Below are 22,711 nucleotides of genomic sequence, written 5' to 3'. Positions count from 1 at the left end.
CATACCTATGTGCCCCCATAGGATAATTGTCTTAGATAGACATTAGCTAGTGGATCTACATAAGCTAGAAGTTCATGGTCTTACCTTGGCTCGTAGGAAACCCCTTTTCGGTGTGGGGTAGACACTAGATTCCGTGTTGATAGCTCACATGGTCTTATATGTCAGTCAAAGGTAAATCTCCCACAATAATGAACTAAGGTTACTTGTAGAAGTATCTCACATGTGACTTAAGATGATGTCCATTTGCATTGACCATGTTTTATGACTTATGTCTTCTATCTCTTTTACATTCATGTTTTAGCTTGGTCATGACAGTTTATAAAAATGTCCCTCTTTGCATGTTTTCAATATTTTATGCATGACTTTCATACTTAGTGTATTTTTGTACTACCACATACTGTTGCCTATATTTTCCCAAATGTAGGGTCCGACCTTACTGATTCGCACTTCCGTGGCTAGAGATCTTATAGTAGAAGACTGAAGAGTGGTGAGTCCTCATCATCCGAGGACTGAGCTTGGTTTCTCTTTTTGTCTTTACTTTTAATTTTGAACTTGTTGTACATTCTATGTCCCGATCACTTATGTACTAGATGGCTTTGAGACATAATTAGATTTCTGCTTCACTTTATAAATTCTTATATGTTGAAACTGTCTTTTAAATCTCTTATACTTTATTGTCTTGTATGATGTATGCTAAGTGGCTTCAATGGGGCCTCTTGGGGTCATATACGCCATGTTACACCTAGGGTCTACCTTGGGTTGTGACAAAAGGGGACTTATAAATCTACGCTAGCGCATAGTTCTGGGAATTGAGGTTACGTTGAACCTTAGTCTAACTCGGTGGTAAGTCTATTCCCAACTGAATGTAAAGCTAAAATGCAACTGAAATACTAAGTAAGTCAAAATATTGATAATTATCTGAGAATGAAACATACATATACTAAAGTATATGGCATTCAAATTCTGAAGCATATTTTTCTGACTGATCTGCCGACCGAGTATAATTCATGAAATACTATAATAAACACAAGCTAGGGTTCTGAGTTTTATATATGGGACTATACTAATTCTCCACGAAACATGTGGTCAATAACATAGAAACTATAACAGCTAAATTTCAATGGATCTCTAAGATTTAGGAACCCTAGGTCTGAACAATTTATGGAGAACTGAAGAATCGACAAAATTATAGGGGACTAATGGGTGAAAGGAAGCCACTAGTGAAATCCCACATACCCGGTGGCGAAAACTATGGAGAAATTATTTGGATTTTGGGGTTAAACTTGAAGAAGACCACTACTTGTTCTTGGGAGAAACTTTCACCTATATCTCTATTTTTCTTTTCTTTGTAAGTTGGATCATTTTAGGAGAGTGAGGATCTTAGGTAGATTTTGACTAGATTACTCGGCTTAGACGGGGTAAAATGACTTAGTTTAAGTACCAAACGCATAGGGAAAAAATTAATGTAACCCTGACTTAAATGCTGACGAAGTGACTTCAAGTGGTGCTTCACGGGCCGTCATGATCACCACTTCATGTCTAGCAGGTCGTGAAGATGCCATGCCCTACAGGGCTTCACTAAAATGGGCATAACTTTTTACTTCGGGCACATAATTATCAAAACTTGGTGGAATGGGAGAGAAGACTCAAAGATCTTTAAGATGATAGGTCATTTTACACCTAATTATTTTGTGTTGAATGATATGATCATTTGAAGTTGACCCAAAACTCAAAAATTGACAAGCCTATTTCACGGACGACTTCACGGTCCGTGTGAAGCTCCACGGTTCTTTTAGACATCCGTGCTCCTTCACAGTGACCTTAGGTGAAACCTCCTTGACTGCGTGACATGTATAGACCCCTATACGGGCCGTCAAAGTCACCATAGGATGTTGAAGGCACCATCTAGGTGACTCCCTCCCAGGAAGCCCTTGGAGGGTGGTTCAAGATGCACTTGACGGGGCCGTGAACCTCTAAATGGGCCTTCTAGGTGACCCCTGCCAGGGAAGTCCTGGATGGTCAAGCACCGCATTCTTAACGGACTGTGCTCCCCTACACGGACTGTCTAGAGTGCCGTGAAGGGTCCATGGTCCATTTTGGGTTCTTGGACTTGCTTAATTTCCCCTTTAATCCATTTCTCATGAAAGAGACTCTACTTAGTGCAGCTTTCAGATTCCCTAGGACTCTTGAACCTAATGCTATGATACCAAGTTTGTCACCCCTGAGGCTACCCCCTAGGTGCAACATGGTGCTTAGTGTCACGAATGACCCCAAGCTAATCCATGACATGACATATCTATACAAGTTCAGTTAAATCATGCACTGTGCGGAAGCTAAAAACAGTTAAAAGCCCAACAAGTCTGAATGTATCAAATATATTAAGAGTATAGAGATGATTGAAACATCACTTAACAACTCGAGCTGAATATACTCTATGTCTAAAAGCCTCTAACTGAATTGAGTTAGTGGGACATGCCCCCATCTAACTCTAACAAGAAAGAAATTGAATGATAAAGACTGAAAAGTAAAGCATGTCTATTGTCCTCAAACTATGAGGACTTACCGCTAAAGTTGTTGAATACAGATAGGAAGTCGAGCTAAGCGAGATCTGGATGTTGAGCGCCTGAACCTACATCATACAATGATGTAGTGTAAAAGTATGACTAAATTCTAGGAATATAATGGGTGAAAGGAATCCACTAGTTAAATCTCACATACATGGTGGCGAAAACTATGGAGAAATCCTTTGGATTTTAGGGTAGAACTTGAAGAAGACCTCTGCTTGTTCTTGGGAGAATTTGTCGCCTCTTTCTATTCTTTTCTTCCTAATTTGGATCATTCTTGGAGAATGAGGGTTTTTGGTAGTTTCTGACTAGATTACTAGGCTTAGACTGAATAAAATGACATAGTTTAAGCACCAAACGATGTAGTTTAATTACCAAATTGATGAGTCCACAAATTGGACTCATTTAGGGATATATTTTAATATAAATTGTCTCCTCAAATGCTTATTTTATCTCAATATTTAATGAAAATCGTTAAGTTTCAGGTATTTGAAGTTTGAAGGAAAGCATGGACACTACGTCACAAAAAGGAACAGGAAGGCTGAAAAGAACAAAGAAATGAAGGCATGAGGATCGCCGAGTCCACTTGGTGAGTTGCCGAAGGGTCTTACTTTGCCTTTTATTCAAGTGTGCTGAGCCCTGAAGGAAAGGATCAAGTCGGCAGGAAAAGGGAGCAGTCGGCGCATCGCCGAGAAGTTTCGCGAAGCAGTACCATGTCGCCCAATGACCCAGAGCATGACGATGCTGAAGGCTGGTGCAAGACAGCGATGAACTACACCAAAGGGAGAATCGCTGAGTTGATCGGCGATTCCGACTAACGACGTCAAATGATCCGCGGCAGCACAAATCAGTGAAAACTAAAAATACTAGTTAGAGTTGTAGTTTTAAGAGTCGAACAATTATTATAATTTTCATATAGAGTAGTACTTTTTGATATTTTTGCTATAAGTTTGAGAGGGTTTTGATGACTTGAAGATCCAAAGGGTTTCATCTTCAAGATTTGGATTTGGGTCTCTTGGATTCTTCAATTTTGGCCTGTATCAAGACTTAAATCTTCATACCCAGTTGAATGCGAGCTCAATTTGGTATAAATTTCTATCTCTTATACATGTGTGACTAAAACCCCCAATTCTTGGGGTGTGATTTAGCGAATATGGGTTAAGATAATTATTGGGTCTTGATTGCTGATAGTTTAATCGTAGTTTAATTGTGATTTCGTTTAGTAGTTGTGGATGAATTTAATGAATTTTTAGTTGCAAATACTAGTTTATGTATGTGTTTTTGGCTTGCTCGAGAAAGAGGTCATAAAACTAAAACTACTAAATTGATGGCCGGTGGGAGTGGGTCGACATGAGGTTCAGCTCGAGAGAGTGAATCCTAGTCTCATTCTCACACACTCAGCTCAAGAGAGTGAGTGGGTTAAGGCGTAGGCTGTTCTTCATGCGACATGTGGGTGTCTGAGAGGAACGCATTTGAAACGGGGTAAGTTGCTCGAGAGAGAGCTTATCCTCCTTAAAGTTTAGCCTAGTCACAATTATTATATGAATCTTCTATCGAAAGCATGTACCGTCACATCTCAAGGATCCCCTCTCATTACTTAGAAATCCTTGTTTATTTTGCTATTTTTACATACTTGTGACAAAACCCCCCATTCTTAATTGACACTCTTGTGTCCCCTTTTAATTTACAATGTTTATAATCGTTAAGGTCTTTAGCTACGACTAGTTAGAACTAAATTTAATTTTTATATTAATTCTCAAAACCACTCTCTTGGGAACGATCCCAACCCTTGGTTGGGTTACTAAACTATTGTACGATCGTAGACACTTGCATTGGAAGTTGTGTCTTGATTACACAAACATCACAAATACGTAGGGGAAAAGACCAATGCGACCTTGACTTAAATGCTGATGAAGAGACTTCAAGAAGGGCTTCACGGGACGTCATGATCACCATGGCCCATCTAGAAGGTCGTGAAGATGCCCTACCTGACATGGCTTCTCTAAAATGGGCATAACGTTTTACTCTAGGCTTGGAATCAGGAAAACTTGGCGGCATTGGAATGATGACTCAAAGATCTTTAATTTGATAGGTCATCAACCACCTAATTCATTTTATGCTGAAAGATATGATCGTTTGAAGTTGTCCCAAAACTAAAAACCTGACAATCCTCTTTCACGGACGACTTCATGATCCGTGTAAAGCACCATGGACCGTTTAGGCATTCTTGGTCCTTCATAGTGACCTTTGGTGCAACTTTCTTGACTAGGTGACTTACAGAAACCTCTAGACAGACCATCCAAGTCACCACGGGCCGTTAAAGGCACCGTCTTAGTTGACACTCTCCCAAGCAGCCCTTAGAGGGTGGTTCACAATGCCCTTGACAGGCCATGAACCCCTAGACGGGTTGTCTAGGGCACCTTCAAGGTGACCCCTACTAGGTAGTCCTGGATGGTTACCTAGGACATCCTTAACAAAATGTAGTCCCCTACACGGACTGTCTAGGGTGCCATAAAAGGTCCATGGTCCATTTTGGGTTCGTGGACTTGTCCAATTTTCCCTTTATCCCTTTCTCAAAGTCCGAGGTGTTACATCACTGTACATCTTGTTGGTTCCCGGGTGAGTAAAATATCGAGAACTATGAGCTTCTAAAAAAATCTGATTCCTCTACTCATCCACATTTGGAACACATAACCGACCTTGGTTTTAGAGTGCACCATCTCTCCCTTAGAAGAAAGCGTCAACAATTTTTTTCAAAATTAACTTCTTCGATCCACCAAAATTGGATCGAGATCTTGCTTAGCCTTCACTTCCAAAATGAGAGATGATTCCTAACTATTCTGAACATTAACCTGCCTTGATTTGAATCGACTAAGCGAACACCCAATCGAGCCAATCTATGAACATCACAAACTAGCTCTATGTTACCTTCCTTAATATGAGAAACACTTCCCTTCGATAACCGACTAAGAGCATCCGCCACCACATTTCCTTTACCCCAATGATAGAGGGTACTCATGTCGTAATCTTTCAATAACTCAAGCCATCTCCTTTGATGAAAATTCAAATCTTTTTGGGGGAACACGTATTTCAAGATCTTGTGGTCGGTACACACATCAATTGAGCACTGTATAGGTAATGCCTCCAAAATCTTTAGGGAAAACACTACCATCGCTAATTCTAAATCACGAGTCGGGTAGTTCTTTTCATGCACCTTGAATTTTCTTGAAGCATAAGCAATGACTTTCCCATGTTTCATCAAAATACAACCAAGACCAATCCGTAAAGCATCACAATATACCACGAAATCATCCGATCCTTTCGGTAATGTAAATATAGGGGCTGAAATGAGTCTATCCTTCAACTTTTGGAAACTCTTCTCACAAGCTTCCGACCATAGGAATTTCACCTTCTTTTGAGACAATGTCGTCAAAGGTGAAGCAATAGAGGAAAACTCTTCCACAAACCTTTTATAATAATCGACCAAACCCAAAAAACTTCAAATATGTAAAGCAGACAAAGGTCTAGGCCAATTTTAACCATCTTAGTCTTCTTAGGATCAACTTGAATACCTTCATCAGAGACGATCCAATGAAAGCAACAGACCTCAACAAATACTCATACTTGCTAAACTTATCATACAATTCGCAATACTTGAGAATTCGCAACACAATCCTTAAATGATCAACATGCTCATCGTCACTCCATGAGTAAATCAAAATATCATCAATAAACACAATTACGAACATGTGAAGATAGTATCTGAAGACCCTATTCATTAAGTTCATGAATGACGCTAGGAAATCAGTCAAACCAAAAAATATTACGAAGAACTCATAGTGATCATACCAAGTCCGAAAAGCCATCTTCTAAATGTCACTCTCCTTTACCCTCACTTGGTGATACCATGACAAAAGGTCAATCTTGGGGAAGAAACTCGCACCTTGGAGTTGATCAAACAAATGATCAATCCTTGCAATGAAATACTTATTATTTATTGTAACCTTATTCAATTGCCGATAGTCAAGGCATATTCGGAGGGAATCATCCTTCTTTGGAATAAACTTTAATGGAGCATTCTATGGAGATATACTCAAGTCTAATAAAACCCTTATGTAACAAATCCTTCAACTAATCCTCTCATTCCTTAAGTTCTATTAGGGTCATTTGCTTAGGAGGAATAGAGATAGGTTGTATCCGAAGTCTATTTCCCTTTTGGGAGGAATACTAGGAAGATCATTAAAAAACACTTCTAGAAACACATTTACAATCGAAACTAACTCAAGAGTAGGTGTTTCAAAATCTGTATCCCTAACCTAAACAAGGTGATAAATGCAACCCTTAGAAATCATTTTCCTAGACTTTAGGCAAGATTTGAACTGACCCTTAGGAGCAGAATTTCTCCCTTTCCAGTCTAATATGTTTGTTCAGAACCTGAAATATGATCAATCGGGTGTGGAAGCATAAGAAGAATGGAGCCAATCCATCCCAAGAATAACATCAGAATCTAACTTAACAAGCTCTATAAGATCACATGAGTGATTCTATGAGAAACAAAAATAGGACAATTCTATAGAGTAGTTTAGCAATAATAGAATCACCAACAGGTGTAGAGACATAAAAAGGATCAGAAAGGATTTCCGGACCAACATCAAATCTCATGGACACATAAGGAGAAACAAAGGACAATGTAGCACCCAGATCAATCAAAGCATATACATAATGATTAAAGAGTTTCAACATACTGATCAAAACAATTAGAGAACCCTCGTGATCTTGTCGAGTCTGAAGAGCATATAATCTGCTCTGATGAGGAGCTCCCGAACCAAAACCACTATGCTTAGCCTGCCTACCATCCCTTCCATTAGTAGCAAGCAACACACAATCTCTCATCTTATGACCACTTTTCCCATTTGGAAGTTGGACTCAACTTGCGTAAAAGCTTCCGTATTATATTCAATTAGGTGAGAAATCCTTTCAACCTTAGAATCCTACTATGTGAAAAAACCTTTTACATTCATGCATAGGTGTGTATATGAGAATGTCCTTATAACAACACAACAACCACATCATAATCATAGACACTTCACTCTCAAAGTGTTCTTAAAGCCTTTACATACCTTTCCTAAAATATGCATATTCTCATACTTTACCTCCTTGAGGTTCTAAACTTCATTTCAATCATCACATCTAGAATTCTAGCATTAGACATGGATTTCATTGCAACTCATGTAATTCTATAACTCCATGAATTCAAACATTCATAAGGTAGATTAGGTGGGTGAAGTCCTTCCACAACAATTTTATCTACTACTCTACCATTTTCATAGAAGCTTAACTCTCAAGGCCTTAACATTCATAATTCATCACATTAGCTCTAGTATCAAAGCCTTAGTAATCAACATTCATAACTACAAGCTTTACTCTCAAATCAATACTTCATAAAATCATCATATATGCCTAGATCTCAAGATATTCTAATAACATGCTTCATTCTTTAGCAATTCTAGTCATATATCATGATATAGGCTTAAACTCAACATTCCTAATCATGATTCAACATATATTTTGTAGCCTCATTCAATTCATACCTATAGTCCCTAATCTCAAGCAATCTACTATACATATTATCAATCCTAGAAGATTATCTCTAAATCCTTAATTTCCTCCTTCAAGGCACAAAACCTGCATACTTCAATTTCATCTTTCCAGATATGGGTTAGGCATGTAAACATGCAATTTCATCTTAAAAACATGATTTACTACCAATTTAATTGTAAACAATAATTATCCACTCAATTGGATCATCATACATCAATACCCACAATATTGGAAAAAACCCTAACTAGAATTAGGGATTTCATCTTCACAATTGGGGAAAACTATGGAACTCCATGGATGAAAGAAGTCCATGGATGAAAAGCTATCATACCTTGATCATAAATCCCACTAAAGATTGAGGATTGGAGGCTTGACCTAGCTTGAACCCTCTTCTTCTTCTTCTTCTCCAAGTTTCTAGAGAGAGAAATATTTTGGAGGGGATGAACTTTTGTGTTTTCTTTTAGATTCTAGGTAGAATGACTTAATTTGGGGGAATTTTGAGAATAGAATTCTTATATAATTTTCTAGAAGAGGGGTGAAACGACGTAGTATCGAATCAAAAGACCAATAAGACCCCAACTTAAAATTCTGCAGAACTTCACACTGAAGCTCGCCACGAGTACTTTGCGACTCGCCAAATAAGCCCTTAGCTCGCCTAATTTTACAGTAAGTTGACTTGGGGGCTAAGTCAACTTAGGTGATAGGGGAGTCGACTTCGGTGACTCTTCGACTGGAAGGCAAGCACGACTTTGCTCGGCTAAAGTTACAAGATGCACGACATCAGGGATCAAACCAAAAGGTGAGGAGGCTCCACTTGGCAGAACGCCAAGTCGACTTGGTAAATCTCCAACTCGACTCGAAAGATCGCCTAGTTGACTCGGTGGACCACCTAGTTGACTAAGAAGTGATTATTTTCCCCTCTCTTATTCTGGGGTGTTACAATTTCTCCCCCTTGAGATTATTCATCCTCGAATGATGATTTAGACACCTTACGGAAGAAAATACCCAATACTAGCAGCCCATCATGCATGCAACTCATCTAAATGCACAAAACAAAGGAGGAACTTCATCTCCAAGCAAAATATACTCAATGCAACACAAGGAAGTAGGAAATTCATCTAACAACCCATTATGCACGAAATCTCATAACTAATTATGTCTAAGGAGGAACTTACCATCTCCAAGCTAAAAACATGTTCAACACAACCTTATGGAGCCTATATGCAATCTATACTCTCAAAAAACATTCATTCAAGGAGGAATCTCTCAACTCTGAACTAAGGCATGCTCATGAATTCACCTCATGAAGTCTATAGGCAAATCATACTCAATGCACTACAACATGAGGAAATCAATCATATAAACTCATTTTGTTTCAAAACACAAGCTTTCATGAACATGCATCATATAGAAAATTATAGAAGCATCTATACACACATGACTTCAAACAAAAAGCTAACCATAAGGAACTCTCCCTCTATTCTCACTTTCTAAACTTGTCGATCTAACATTTTAACCGAAACTGCCTCATCGAAAGAACTCTCATCTACTCCCCAAACCTTTTAAGGGAAAAAGGTATGTCAGATCTCCAACACAGTCTTTTCAACTTAGAGACATGGAAAACCGGAAGCACCTATGCCACTCACTAGGCAAGGCTAACTCATAAGCACCCTAACCACATGTCTCAAGGTCTCACATGGGCCTACAAGGTGGGGACTAAAATTCCCTCTATTACTACACTCACTACACCCTTCTTGGGTGAGATGTTTTAAGTAAGCACAAGCTACAAACATTAGGATCACACAATGACCTTGCTATCTAGGCACACCATCTCCCCCTTGGGAGGAAGACTCAATGGACTTTCTAAGCACCGTCTCTTTCAATTCTACTAAGGTCGGATCCATACCTTGCTTAACTTTCACAACTAACATAAAAGGCGATCCTAAACCAACTTAAACCATAACACTACCCTTGGCAGAGTCTACTAAGCGAACATATCTAGGTATTATCTTAACACCCTACTCATAATGACGATACCGAGTTCTAAAAATCATCTTCGGGACATTAACATATTTCACCCTCAAAGTCAACTTTAAGACAAAACATTATCCAAACTTTTGGCATAGATATTTCCCCCATTACACTCTCACATAGGAGCATAATAGGAGTGCAACCAAACCATCACAAAGATAACATCAATTAAGAAGCTATCAACATACCGGGATCCAAATCGGGAGCACACCCTTCTTCACCTCTAGCTTGAAGTGCATAAAACCGGTTTCGCTTAGGAGCATCTTCTCTTCCTTTAACCTTTGTCTTAGGACAATTCCTTATTTGGTGACCACTTTCACCACAACTAAAACAACCCTCTATGGCGGCTAAACATCTACCCTCATGTCTCTTTCTACACCTAGCACAAGTACACCATAGGGATTCACTACTAGTCCCTTGAGGTTTAGGGTTAAACACCCTATCCTTCTTATACTTAGAAGAATTGGAAGAACCTTGTCCGGAAAACCTTTGTCGATTCTTAGAGCGACCATGTCCATCAAACCAATCATGAAATGACTTTTCCTCTTCAATTCTAGACCTCTTTTTCTCCCTTGACCTCCCATTTAGTTGTACCTTCTCAATATGTTGGCAATGAGTCATAAGGCGAGCAATATCCATGTCATTTATAAGCATAGCCATACGACATTCTTTCACTACTAAATCAGACACACCCGACATAAACTTACTCCTTCACACTCATACTTCCTTGATGAAGGTTAAGAAACTCATGCACCTTTGCTTCCCTCATCTCAAGGGGAAATAACCTACCAAGAAAAGCGGACATAAACACTTCCCACTCTATGGGAGCCGCTCCTACCAGCCTAGATTATTTCCATTGATTGTACTACACATGAGAAACTCCTTTCAATTTGTAAGCTGTAATGCCCCGGAAACTAGTAGACTAAACTAGAGCCTTAAGCAAGGGTTCTAGAGTTTGATGTATGAGAATTAGAGTCGTAGATGAGACTTCCCATACTTAAAATGAGGGTTTAGTGGTTAAACTTCAAGGTACGCATTAGACCCCGTAGTATAGAACATCACCTAGGGTTTAAATGAGGGTTGCAAAGGCAAATGCCAAAACAATGGGTCAAAGCCTAAGCCAAAGGCCAAGGCTACCCCAACCTTGGCCAAGCACTGCCCAAGGTTCACGACCACCTTCACAACCAATGGTCTTGAAACAATTCGTGAAGGGGATCGTGAAGACCCCTTAGACTCGTGGGAGGTGAGGCCTTGGGGCCTAGCTACTGCCTAAGAGACAACGACCATCACTATGGATCGTGGTATTGACCACATATCGTGGGAGGTCTCATGGTCTTGCCTTAGTTTTTTTGAGGCCAAGACTCATTGGCCAAGCCACTGCCCAAGGGACTACGGACAGGACCATGGTTCGTGAGCCCAGTCGTGGTGCATGGCACCATGATTGCCTAATGAGGGTTAAAATAGGAAATTCATTTTTAGGTTGTTTTAAGTGGGGGCCATTTTATATGGACTTTATTCACCTAGATAGACTATTTTAAGTCATTTACCACCCTAACTAGCTAGGTCCTTTAGAATCAAAACCCCAAAACACTCTTCTCTCAAATATTTTTCTCTCTAGAAAACCTCCATTGAAGAAGAAGATAGAGCTTGAAGCTTGGGTAAAAAAAAATTCCATTGTTGAAGAGCTTGTGTTAGGGCTTTGATTAAGATATGTTTAGTTTATTCATATATGGGTTCTTCCACCCATAGAGACTCTTATAATTCCCCAAATTTGTGAAGAAGAACCCTAAATCTAAGCTAGGGTTTCTTCCAATGTTTGGGTATAGTTGGGTATGATTCCAATTAGTTGGATAATACTTGTTTCTGGTTAATTTAGTGTTGATTCATGATATTATGATGAATTTATGTTAATTCCATGGTTAACCCAAATCTAAGTTGATGAAATCAAAGTATGTGGGTTTATGCCTTGTGAAGAGAAATTGATGATTCTTGATAGATCTTCTAGAATTGTTATCATGTATAGAAATTGTTCAAAATTAGGAATATGAAATCATGAATTGAACTATATTGATGAATGTATGAAAGATCATGATTAGTAATGATTGAATTTGGGACTTTATGATGAATTATGCTTAGAATTCCCTATGACTAAGGCTTGTGACAAATATGTCTTGTGATCTAGTCTAATATGATGATTGTGGAGTAAAGCTTGAAAGAAGGGCTTGAAGTCAAAATTTTGATCACTAGGGCTAATAGAGTAAGTCTAATTTGAGGAGTTAGCTTGCATATAAATGATACAATAGAGGTTAGAGTTGTTGTGGAAGGATTTTACCTACATGACCTATCATGTATTAAATGAACATAGAATGTGAAAGGTCTTTTCACATAGATTGATTCTAGAACGAATGTTTAACAACCTGAAATGAATCAAACCATGTTAGAATGGAATAACTTGAAGTTGTGACATATGATCCCTTCTTGTATAGCTTGTTTTTAGATCTCATAAGTTAGGAGTTCTCATGGTAGCTTGGGATTTACACTCTCCTAAGGTTAGCTTGAATTAGCATTAGTAGGATTCTTTTCATGGTAGCTTGAATTAGTATAGGAATGGTAGCCTAGGATTGAGGATATATACTATCCTATGGGTTGCTTGAACTAGCATTGTTAGAATGCCTTTATGGTAGCATGACTTGGTTAGGCCAAGACCACATCATGATGGCTTAGGATTGAGACATTATACTCTCCTAAGGGTAGCTTATGATTGTGAAATTATACTCTCCTAAGGGTAGCTTAGGATTGAGACATCATACACTCCTAAGGATAGCTTAGGGTTGAGGATTCACTCTCCCCTAAGGGTAGCTCGCATAAGCATTATTGAATGGTTGCATGGTAGCTAGGTTGAATACTTGTAGTCTTCATTGTATATCTTAGTTTTGCATGATAGTGTGATTTCCATGGTAGTTAGGTCTAGCCTCGTAGGGTTCTATTATTTAATAGTCTAGAATGATAAATAGTAAGCATTGACTATGATAGCATAAATAAGTACTTAGTGTGAATGGTAGTATGGGATGTCATTCATACATAGTACAAATATGACTTGAAGTTACTTATGAAGTATTCTCTTATATGATGTATGCTTAGCTTGGATTGTTGCTATAATTTCCCTCCATGATATGATTGACATAAGATGATAGTTCCCTGTCAATATGAAGTAGGTCTAGAATGACACCTATGAGTAGTAAGCATGAATAGAGTGACTTCAAAGACATGCTTAGTGTGTGGGGTAGTATGGAATGGCACCCATGCATTGTACAAGTGTGTCTTGAGGTTACTTAGGAGTATGGTGCTCTTATGACATTAAAACGTAAGTCTTGACTTTCAATGTGGACTATGCCCAAGAATGACCAAAATGGATACTTAGCTACGATGGTATTATGGGATGCTATCCTTGCCTTGCACAAGTATGCTTTGAAGTGGCTTGCGCAGTAGTTATCTGGTAATACAAAAGACTAAGGGTGGAAGAATGTAAATATGAAAGTCTAAGTAAAGACTATGTTATGAACATGATGTATCTCTTATGCTCATTTACTATTTCTTATGTTGACTTATGATTATATGATGCTTATGTTGGAGATTATGCTATGATTATATTATTATCTCTTATTCTTATGTCTTATGTAGACTAACCATTTTGAGATGCTCTTAAGATGTTATGCTAGCTATCATAGTTGCTACATTTTGTACTAACACATACTTTGCCTACATTCTAATCAAATGTAGGGTTTCGGAGATTGAGTTCCTTTGGAGGCTAGGTTTCTAAGGAGCAAGAAGAGTTGAAGATTTGGTGAGTCCTCATAGCTTTGAGGACAAACCCATTATTTCCCTTATGTCATTTCTTTATGTTTCAGAATTTAATATTTTTATTCATGAGTTTTAATAGAAGGTTTGAGACAAAAGTGTAGTAAAGACTTATGCTTTGCATTTTATTGAAAAGACTTCAATTGTACGGTTAAAGTTTTAAATTTTTTTGTACTTTTCTATTATCTAATGTTATGATATGCTAAGGGCTTGTATGAGACTCATTCGGGGTCAAATATGCCATGTTACGTCTAGGGTGTACCCCTGGGTTGTGAAGAACTTAGTAAGCAGAGCACAAGGTTTTAGAATGGTTCTATGATTGTCTCAAACCACGTTTAGTAGAGTCTTGTTCATAAATGTGAAGTGCGCCACATTGATTAATACGAGGCTATTGGATGTTTAGGAAATCTCACTACTTCATTCTCTAAGTCGTGCTATAAAGTGTGGCTCTAGTAGGTCCTTTTTTTAATGTGTGCCCTATTGTTTTTTAGGGTATGGCTAATACAAGGGCAAATGCTAGGAGATATGAGGAAGACAATGGAGAGAAAAAGGTTCCTCTCCAAATTCCACCCCAAGCTCCTCCTCAAGCTCCAAATGACCCTATAGCGGAGCATGTCTCCCTTGTGGAGTTTAGGACTTCTATGCAATTGTTGTCTCAAGCCTTGATGCCGCAACCCAATAGAGAGGTAGTAGCTCCGGCAACCCAATAAGGGGGATGGCCGCTTCTAGAGTAAGGGAGTTTTTTAGGATGAACCCTCCGGAGTTTAGTGGATCCAATGTGGAAGAAGATCCAAATGGGTTCATAGAGGAGGTTTACAAGGTAATTGCCATTATGGGAGTGACTTTGATAGAGAAAGCAGAGCTAGCTTCTTACCAATTGAAGGATGTTGCTCAAATATGGTACGAACAATGAAAGAATTCTAGGCCGGTAGAGGTAGGTCCTATAGAGTGGGAAGCGTTTAAGTCAGCTTTTCTTGAAGGTTCTTTCCTCGGGAGTTGAGGGAAGCTAATATGGAAGAATTCATCAATCTTAAGCAAGGTAACATGAGCGTTAAGAATACACCTTGAAATTCATCTTTGTATGCTCCATCTTTGGTAGCAAATCTAAGGGACATGATGAATAGGTTTATGATGGGGGTGTCTGACATAGTAGAAGAAAAATGTCGAGCAATAATGCTTCATAATGATATAGACATATCACGTCTCATAATATTTTCCCAATGAATGGAAGAGTCAAAACTCAAGAAGGAGAGAGCTAGGAGAAAAAGAGGTATAGGATGGATGGTGATAAGTCCTTTTATGATGGGTCCGATGGACATGGTCGTTCTAGAAATCGACAAAAGTTTTCCGGACATGGTTCTTCTAATGCTCCTAGATATAAGGATGAGAGGGTGTCTAACCCTAAACAACCCAAAATTGGTAATGAGTCTCTATGATCTCCTTGTGTTAGATGTGGGAAGAGACATGAGGGTGGGTGTTTGGCTGGTAGAGAGGGTTGATTTAGTTGTGGTGAGAGTAGCCACAAGATGAAAGATTGTCCAAAGTCAAAGGCTTCAAGAAGAGAGGGTAAACAAGTTACCCGCCTAGTGGTCCGAATGAGAGTGCTCAAAAGAAGAATAAGTTTTATGCTCTCCAACCTAGGGATGATCAAGAGTGACCTCTTTATGTGCTACCGGTATGTGTTGTATGCTTTAATTAGATTCCAGTGTGGCTTGTGTTTTATGACTTGATAGAATTGATATGCTAGACTTTGATGTTGTCTTTAGTATGAATGAGCTTCATTGTTGCTTTTATGTGATAGATGATGTTTAGTGGGGTTTGAGTAGGCTTACTCCCAATGAGCGATAGTGTGCCTATCTAGTAAGGTCATGGTGTGTATTTGTGTTACCATGATTTCCCCTATGTGCATGTTCATGAAATTACTTAGGTCTTATTAGAGATGACTCATATTCATTGTTTTTTCTCATGTTGTAGTGAATTGAGTAGAGTTGCATATAGAACTTCATCAGACTAATATATAAACATGTTTTAGCTCGGAGTTGAGAGATTCCTCCTTGAATGAATGCTTTTGAAAGTAACTTGCATTTCGGCTCCATGAGTACGTTGAGCATGTTTTAGCTAAGAGTTGTTAGTTCCTCCTTCAATATGAGTAGATTTAGAATTTCATGCATTTTGGGTTGATAGAAGTAGTTCCTACACCATTGCGTTGAATTGAGTATGTTTAGCTTGGAATTGAAGTTTTCTTTCTTGGTTATGTGAATTTAGATGCATTGCATGTATGTTGGGCTGCTAGTCTAGAGTCACTTCCTGTAAGAAGTGTTTAGAAATGTCATTCGAGGACGAATGTTCCCAAGGGGGAGATATTGTAATGCCCCAAAAACTAGTAGACTAAACTAGAGCCTTAAGCTAGGGTTCTAGAGTTTGATGTATGAGGATTAGAGTTGTAGATGAGACTTCCCATACTTAGAATGAGGGGTTTAGTGGTTAAACGTCAAGGTACGTGTTAGACCCCGTGGTATAGAAAATCACATAGGGTTTGAATGAGGGTTTCAAGGGCAAGTGCCAAGGCAAAGGGGCAAAGCCTAAGCCAAAGGCCAAGGCTACCCTAACCTTGGCCAAGCACTGCTCAAGGTTCACGACCACCTTCACGACCAGTGGTCGTGACCATGGTCCATGAAGGGGCTGGTGAAGACCCCTTAGACTTATGGGAGGCAAGGCCTTGGGGCCTAGCTACTGCCTAAGAGACCACAACCATCACCACGGATCATGGTCTTGACCACAGATCGTGGGAGGTCTCGTGGTCATGCCTTAGTTTTTTTGAGGCCAAGACTCATTGGCCAAGACACTGCCCAAGGGACCATAGACAAGACCACGGCTCGTGAGCCCAGTCATGGTGCCTGGCACCATGGCTGCCTAATAAGGGTCAAAATAGGAAATTTATTTTTAGTTGGTTTGAAGTTGGGGTAATTTTATATGGAATTTATTCACCTAGATAGACTATTTTAAGTCATTAACCAACCTAACTAAGTTATTTAGAATAAAAACCCCAAAACACTCTTCTCTCAAATATTTCTCTCTCTAGAAAACTTCCATTGAAGAAGAAGCTAGAGCTTAAAGCTTGGGTCAAAACAAAACTCCTTTGTTGAAGATCTTGTGTTAGGTATTTGATTAAGGTATGTTTGGCTTATTCATCTATAGGTTATTCCACCCATAGAGTCCCCTAGAATTCCCCAAATTTGTGAAGAAAAACCCCAAATCTAAGCTTGAGTTTCTTCCAATGTGTGGGTATAGTTGTGTATGATTCCAATTAGTTGGATAATACTTGTTTATGGTTAATTTAGTGTTGATTCATGATACTATGATGAATTTACGTTAATTCCATGGTTAATCCTAATCTAAGTTGATGAAATCAAAGTATGTTGGTTTGTGCCTTGTGAAGAGAAATTGATGATTCTTGATAGATCTTCTAGAATTGTTATCATGTATAGAAATTGTTCAAGAATAGGAATATGAAATAATGAATTGAACTAGAATGATGAATTTATGAAAGAACATGATTAGTGATGATTGAATTTGGGACTTTATGATGAATTATGCTTAGAATTGCCTATGACTAAGGCTTGTGACTAATATGTCTTGTGATCTAGTCTAGTATGATGATTGTGGACTACAGCTTGAAAGTAGGGTTTGAAGTCATAATTTTGATCACTAGGGCTTATAGAGTAAGTCTAATTTGAGGAGTTAGCTTGCATATAAATGATACAATAGAGGTTAGAGTTGTTGTGGAAGGATTTTACCTACATGACCTATCATGTATTAAATGAACATAAAATGTGAAAGGTCTTTTCACATAGATTGATTCTAGAATGAAGGGTTAATCACCTAAAATGAATCAAAGCAATTTAGAATGAATAGCTTGAAGTTGTGACATATGATCCCTTCAGGTATAGCTTGTTTTAAGATAATATGAGCTAGTAGTTCTCATGGTAGATTGGGATTGAGGATTTATACTCTCCTAAGGATAGCTTGAATTTGCATTGGTAGGATGCTTTTCATGGTAGCTTGAATTAGTATATGCATGGTAGCCTTGGGTTGAGGATCTATACTCTCATATGGGTAGATTGAACTAGCATTGTTAGAATGCCTTCATGGTAGCATGACTTGGTTAGGCCAAGACTACTTAATGGTAGCTTAGGATTGAGACATGATAATCTCCTAAGAGTAGCTTAGGATTGAGATATTATACTCTCCTATGGGTAGCTTAGAATTGAGACATCATACTCTCCTAAGGATAGCTTAGGATTGAGGATTCACACTCCCGCAAGGGTAGCTTGCATTAGCATTATTGAATGGTTGCGTTGTAGCTAGGTTGAATAATTGTAGTCTTCCATGTATAGCTTGGTTTTTCATGATAGTGTGATTTCCATGGTAATTAGGTCTAGCCTAGTAGGGTGATATTCTTTAATAGTCTAGAATGCTAAATAGTAAGCATTGAGTATGATAGCCTAAAGAAGTACATAGTGTGAATAGTAGTATGGGATGCCATTCATACATGGCACAAGTATGACATGAAGCTACTTATGAATTGTTCTCTTATGTGATGTATTTTAGCTTGCATTGTTGCTATAATTGCCCAGCATGATATGATTGACTTAAGATGATAGTTCCTTGTCAATATGAAGTAGGTTTAGAATGCCACCTATGAGTAATAAGCAGGAGTAGAGTGACTTCAAAGACATGCTTAGTGTGTGTGGTAGTATGGGATGCCACCCATGCATTGCACGAGTGTGTGTCTTGAGGTTACTTAGGAGTATAGTGCTCTTATGACATGAAAACCTAAGTCTTGACTATGAATGTGGACTATGCCCAAGAATGACCAAAATGGATAGTTAGCTTCGATGGTATTATGGGATGCTATCCTTGCCTTGCACAAGTATGCTTTGAGGTGTCTTGTGAAGTAGTTCTCTTGTAATATGAAAGACTAAGGGTTGAAGAATGTAAATATGAAAGTCTAAGTAAAGACTATGTTATGAACATTATGTATCTCCTATGCTCATTTACTATGTCTTATGTTTTCTTATGATTATATGATGCTTATGTTGGAGATTATGCTATGATTATGTTATTATCTCTTATGATGTTATGCTAGCTATCATACTTGGTACAATTTGTACTAACGCATACTTTGCCTACATTCTAATCAAATGTAGGGCTTCGGAGATTGAGTTCCTTTGGAGCCTAGGTTTCTAAGGAGCAAGAAGAGTTGAAGATTTGGTGAGTCCTCATAGCTTCGTGGACAAACCCATTATTTCCCTTATGTCATTTCTTTATGTTTTAGACTTTTATATGGGCTGCGTCCCAAGAGTTTTATTCAAGAGTTTTAATAGATGGTTTGAGACAAAAGTGTAGTAAAGACTTCCTCTTTGCATTTTATGAAAACGACTTCGATTATATGGTTAAAGTTTTAAGTTTTTCTGTAATTTTCTATTATCTTATGTTATGATATGCTAAGGGCTTGTATGAGACTCCTTCTGGGTCAAATACGCCATGTTACGTCTAGGGTGTACCCCTGGGTCGTGACATAAGTGGCCAATTCCGCCTTCTCAACCAAAGTTACTCCAATAATATCTAACACCTTATAGACCTCATCTATAAGCTCTTGAGGATCTTCCTCAACTTTGGAGCCATAAAATTCCGGAGGGTTCATCCTAGTAAAGTCCCTCACTCTTGAATCTGCCGTATTCACATTAGGTTTCACGGGAGCTACTACCTCTCTATTGTCTTGGGCCGTCACAACTTGAGCCAACACTTGAAAAGCTGATCTAAACTCCACATTAGTCACATTATCTTCCATAGGGTTAGCCAGAGCTTGTGGAGGAGCTTCTTGATCCACATTGCCTTTCTCATTCTTTCTAGCATTAACCCTTGTAGTAGCCATATCCTGAAGACCATCGGGTAAGGATTAAGAAGAAGACCTTATAGAGTTAAACTCTATTGCACGAATTAAAGTAATGAAGAAGTGAGATTTCCTAATCATCTAATAGTTTCTCATTCATAAATGTGGTGCGCTTCAAACTTATGATAAGACTCTACTAGACGTGGTTTCGTGACATCCTAGAATCATTCTAAGCGTTGTGCTCTGATTACCAAGTGTGTCACGACCCAGGGGTACCCCCTAGATGTAACAAAGAGTACAAGACCCCGAGAGGCCTCATACAAGCCCATAGCATATCATAACATAAAGCAATAGAAATGATGCGGTAATTTAAAACATTTTTCCATACAATCATGTCTTTTATAAAAACAAGCAAAAGTCTATTACACTTTGTCTCAAACCATCTAGTACATGAATGTATTTTGGATTCAAGCCATGCAAAAGTCTAAACATAAAAGAATGAGAGAAGAACATGGTGGCTATCTCCTAGAACTACGAGGACTCATCAAAACTTCAATCCTTGCTCTTACTAAGATCCTAGCCACGGGGATGGAAGTCAATATCGCCGGACCCTATATTTGATAAGAATGTAGCCAAGACTATGCATTGTACTAAATATTATAGCTAGTATAAATCATCAACATAGGCATAACATAAACATTAGTCAACATAAAGCATAATTCATAAACATAAGAGATACAACATATTCATAAACATAGTTAATACATGGATCATCATATCATAACAGAAGCACTTCATAAATAACCTCAAAGCATACTTGTGCAAGGCATGAATAAGACCCTATAAATCTCACCCATGCTAATTAAACCACTTTAGACCATCATTCATGTTCATCATCTTTTATTTTCATCTATAGCTTATTTCTTATAGACAAGGGAAAGTTCACCTTCAGTCATACATATCAAGGAAGGCTACTCTTGGAAACATTCCAAGCTAATCATACATAATACACACAAATCTCATATCAAGACCTACTTAAAATACTTCCTTGAAGTAACCTTGTGTCATCATAAACATACTTTTTGGTTGGGGACTAGTCCCCCTTTAGTTCTTGCCACAATTCATTGAAGGTACTTCTTTACTTAGTGCAAGGCAAGTCATCACACATGACTGGTTACCATTTACCAATTCAAGGCTACCAAAGAAAAGTACCATATTATGATAGACCAAGCTATCATGGAAATAATACTATCATGGAAGTCCAAGCTACTTAAGGAAAGGGTACTATTGCCCAATCCAAGCTACCAATGAAATGGTTTGACTGTCATGCTACCATGCAAGCATTCTATTATGCTAGTTCAAGCTAACCTTATGAAGAGTACGATTTCTCAATCCAAGGCTACCATGAGATCTTCTACTCAAGCTACCATGAAATGGTCTTGTCTTACCAACTCAAGTTATTCATGAAGTGATTTCAAATCACAACTTCAAGGTATATTAATTATGATAACTCAATAGATATTGAGATTACTAATAGAAACTCGGACTCAACTTACGTAAAAGGTCTCCACCTCATGAGATATACTTGGGAACCTGGACTCAACTAGTGTAAAAGGATCCCATTTGGAAGCCAGACTCAACTTCTGTGTAAGCTTCCATCTCATATTCAATTAGGTGTGAAAGCCTTTCAACCTTAGAATCATATTATGTGGGAAAGCCTTTCACCTTCATGCATAGGTGTGTATATGAGAATATCCTTCCAACAACACAACAACAACAATAACATAATCATAGTCACTTCACTCTCAAAGTGTTTTTAATGCCTTTACATACATTTCATAAAACATGCATAATCTCATACTTTACCTCTTTGAGGTTCTAAACTTCCTTTCAACCATCACATCTAGAATTCTAGCATTAGACATGGATCTCATTGCAACTCACGTGATTCTATCACTTCATGCATTCAAACATTCATAAGGTAGATAAGGTAGGGGAAGTCCCTCCAAAACAATTTTATCTACTACTCTACCATTTTCATCTAAGCTTAACTCTCAAGGCCTTAAAATACATAATCCATCACATTAGATCTATTCTAAAAGCCCTAGTAATCAACAGTAATAACTACAAGCTTCATCCTCAAAGCAATACTTCTTACATTCATCATCTATCCCTAGATGTCAAGACATTCTAATCACATGCTTCATTCTTTAGCAATTCTAGTCATATATCATTATATAGGCTTAAACCTAATATTTCTAATCATGATTCAACATATATGCTTTAGCCTCATTCAATTCATACATATAACCCCTAATCTCAAGCATTATACTATACATATCATCAATCCTAGAAGATAATATCTAAATCCTTAATGTCCCCCTTCAAGGCACAAAACCCGCATACTTCAATTTCATCTTTCTGGACATGGGTTAGGCATGTAAACATGTAATATAATCTTAAAAACATGATTTACTACTAATTTAATCATAAACAATCATTATCCACTCAACTAGATATCATACATCAATACCCACAATATTGGAAGAAACCCTAACTGGAATTAGGGATTTCATCTTCACAATTGGGAAAAACTAGGGAACTTTATGGATGAAAGAAGTCCATGGATGAAAAACTATCCTACCTTGATCACAAAGCCCACTAAAGCTTAAGGATTGGAGGCTTTACCTACCTTGAACCCTCTTTTTCTTCTTCTTCTCCAAGTTTCTAGAGAGAGAAATATTTTGGAGGGGATGAACTT

The 22,711-nt window shown here is 38.2% G+C and overlaps 1 protein-coding gene across 1 annotated transcript; it reads right to left on the bottom strand.

Moving 5' to 3' along the window:
• Window positions 1-10,364: 10,364 nt before the first annotated feature.
• LOC125877472 (uncharacterized) lies at window positions 10,365-19,992 on the bottom strand. The gene is made up of 2 exons (XM_049558759.1): window positions 19,780-19,992; window positions 10,365-10,790 (listed from the first exon to the last, which is right to left on the bottom strand). Exons 1-2 carry the CDS (start codon window positions 19,990-19,992, stop codon window positions 10,365-10,367), a joined length of 639 nt encoding a protein of 212 aa, XP_049414716.1.
• Window positions 19,993-22,711: the final 2,719 nt, after the last annotated feature.

This window comes from Solanum stenotomum, chromosome 9 (genome assembly GCF_019186545.1).
Source record: "Solanum stenotomum isolate F172 chromosome 9, ASM1918654v1, whole genome shotgun sequence".
Classification (NCBI taxonomy): domain Eukaryota; kingdom Viridiplantae; phylum Streptophyta; class Magnoliopsida; order Solanales; family Solanaceae; genus Solanum; species Solanum stenotomum.
Note: the sequence above shows the minus strand (reverse complement) of the source record. Positions and strands in the feature narration are given on the sequence as shown.

Excerpts from the sequence above, each read along its gene's own strand:
- LOC125877472 (XM_049558759.1), bottom strand. The coding sequence starts at position 19,992 with ATGGCTACTACAAGGGTTAATGCTAGAAAGAATGAGAAAGGCAATGTG. Across the intron at positions 10,791-19,779 it reads TGAATACGGCAGATTCAAGA|GTACAACTAAATGGGAGGTC; the intron begins GTGAGGGACTTT and ends CATATTGAGAAG.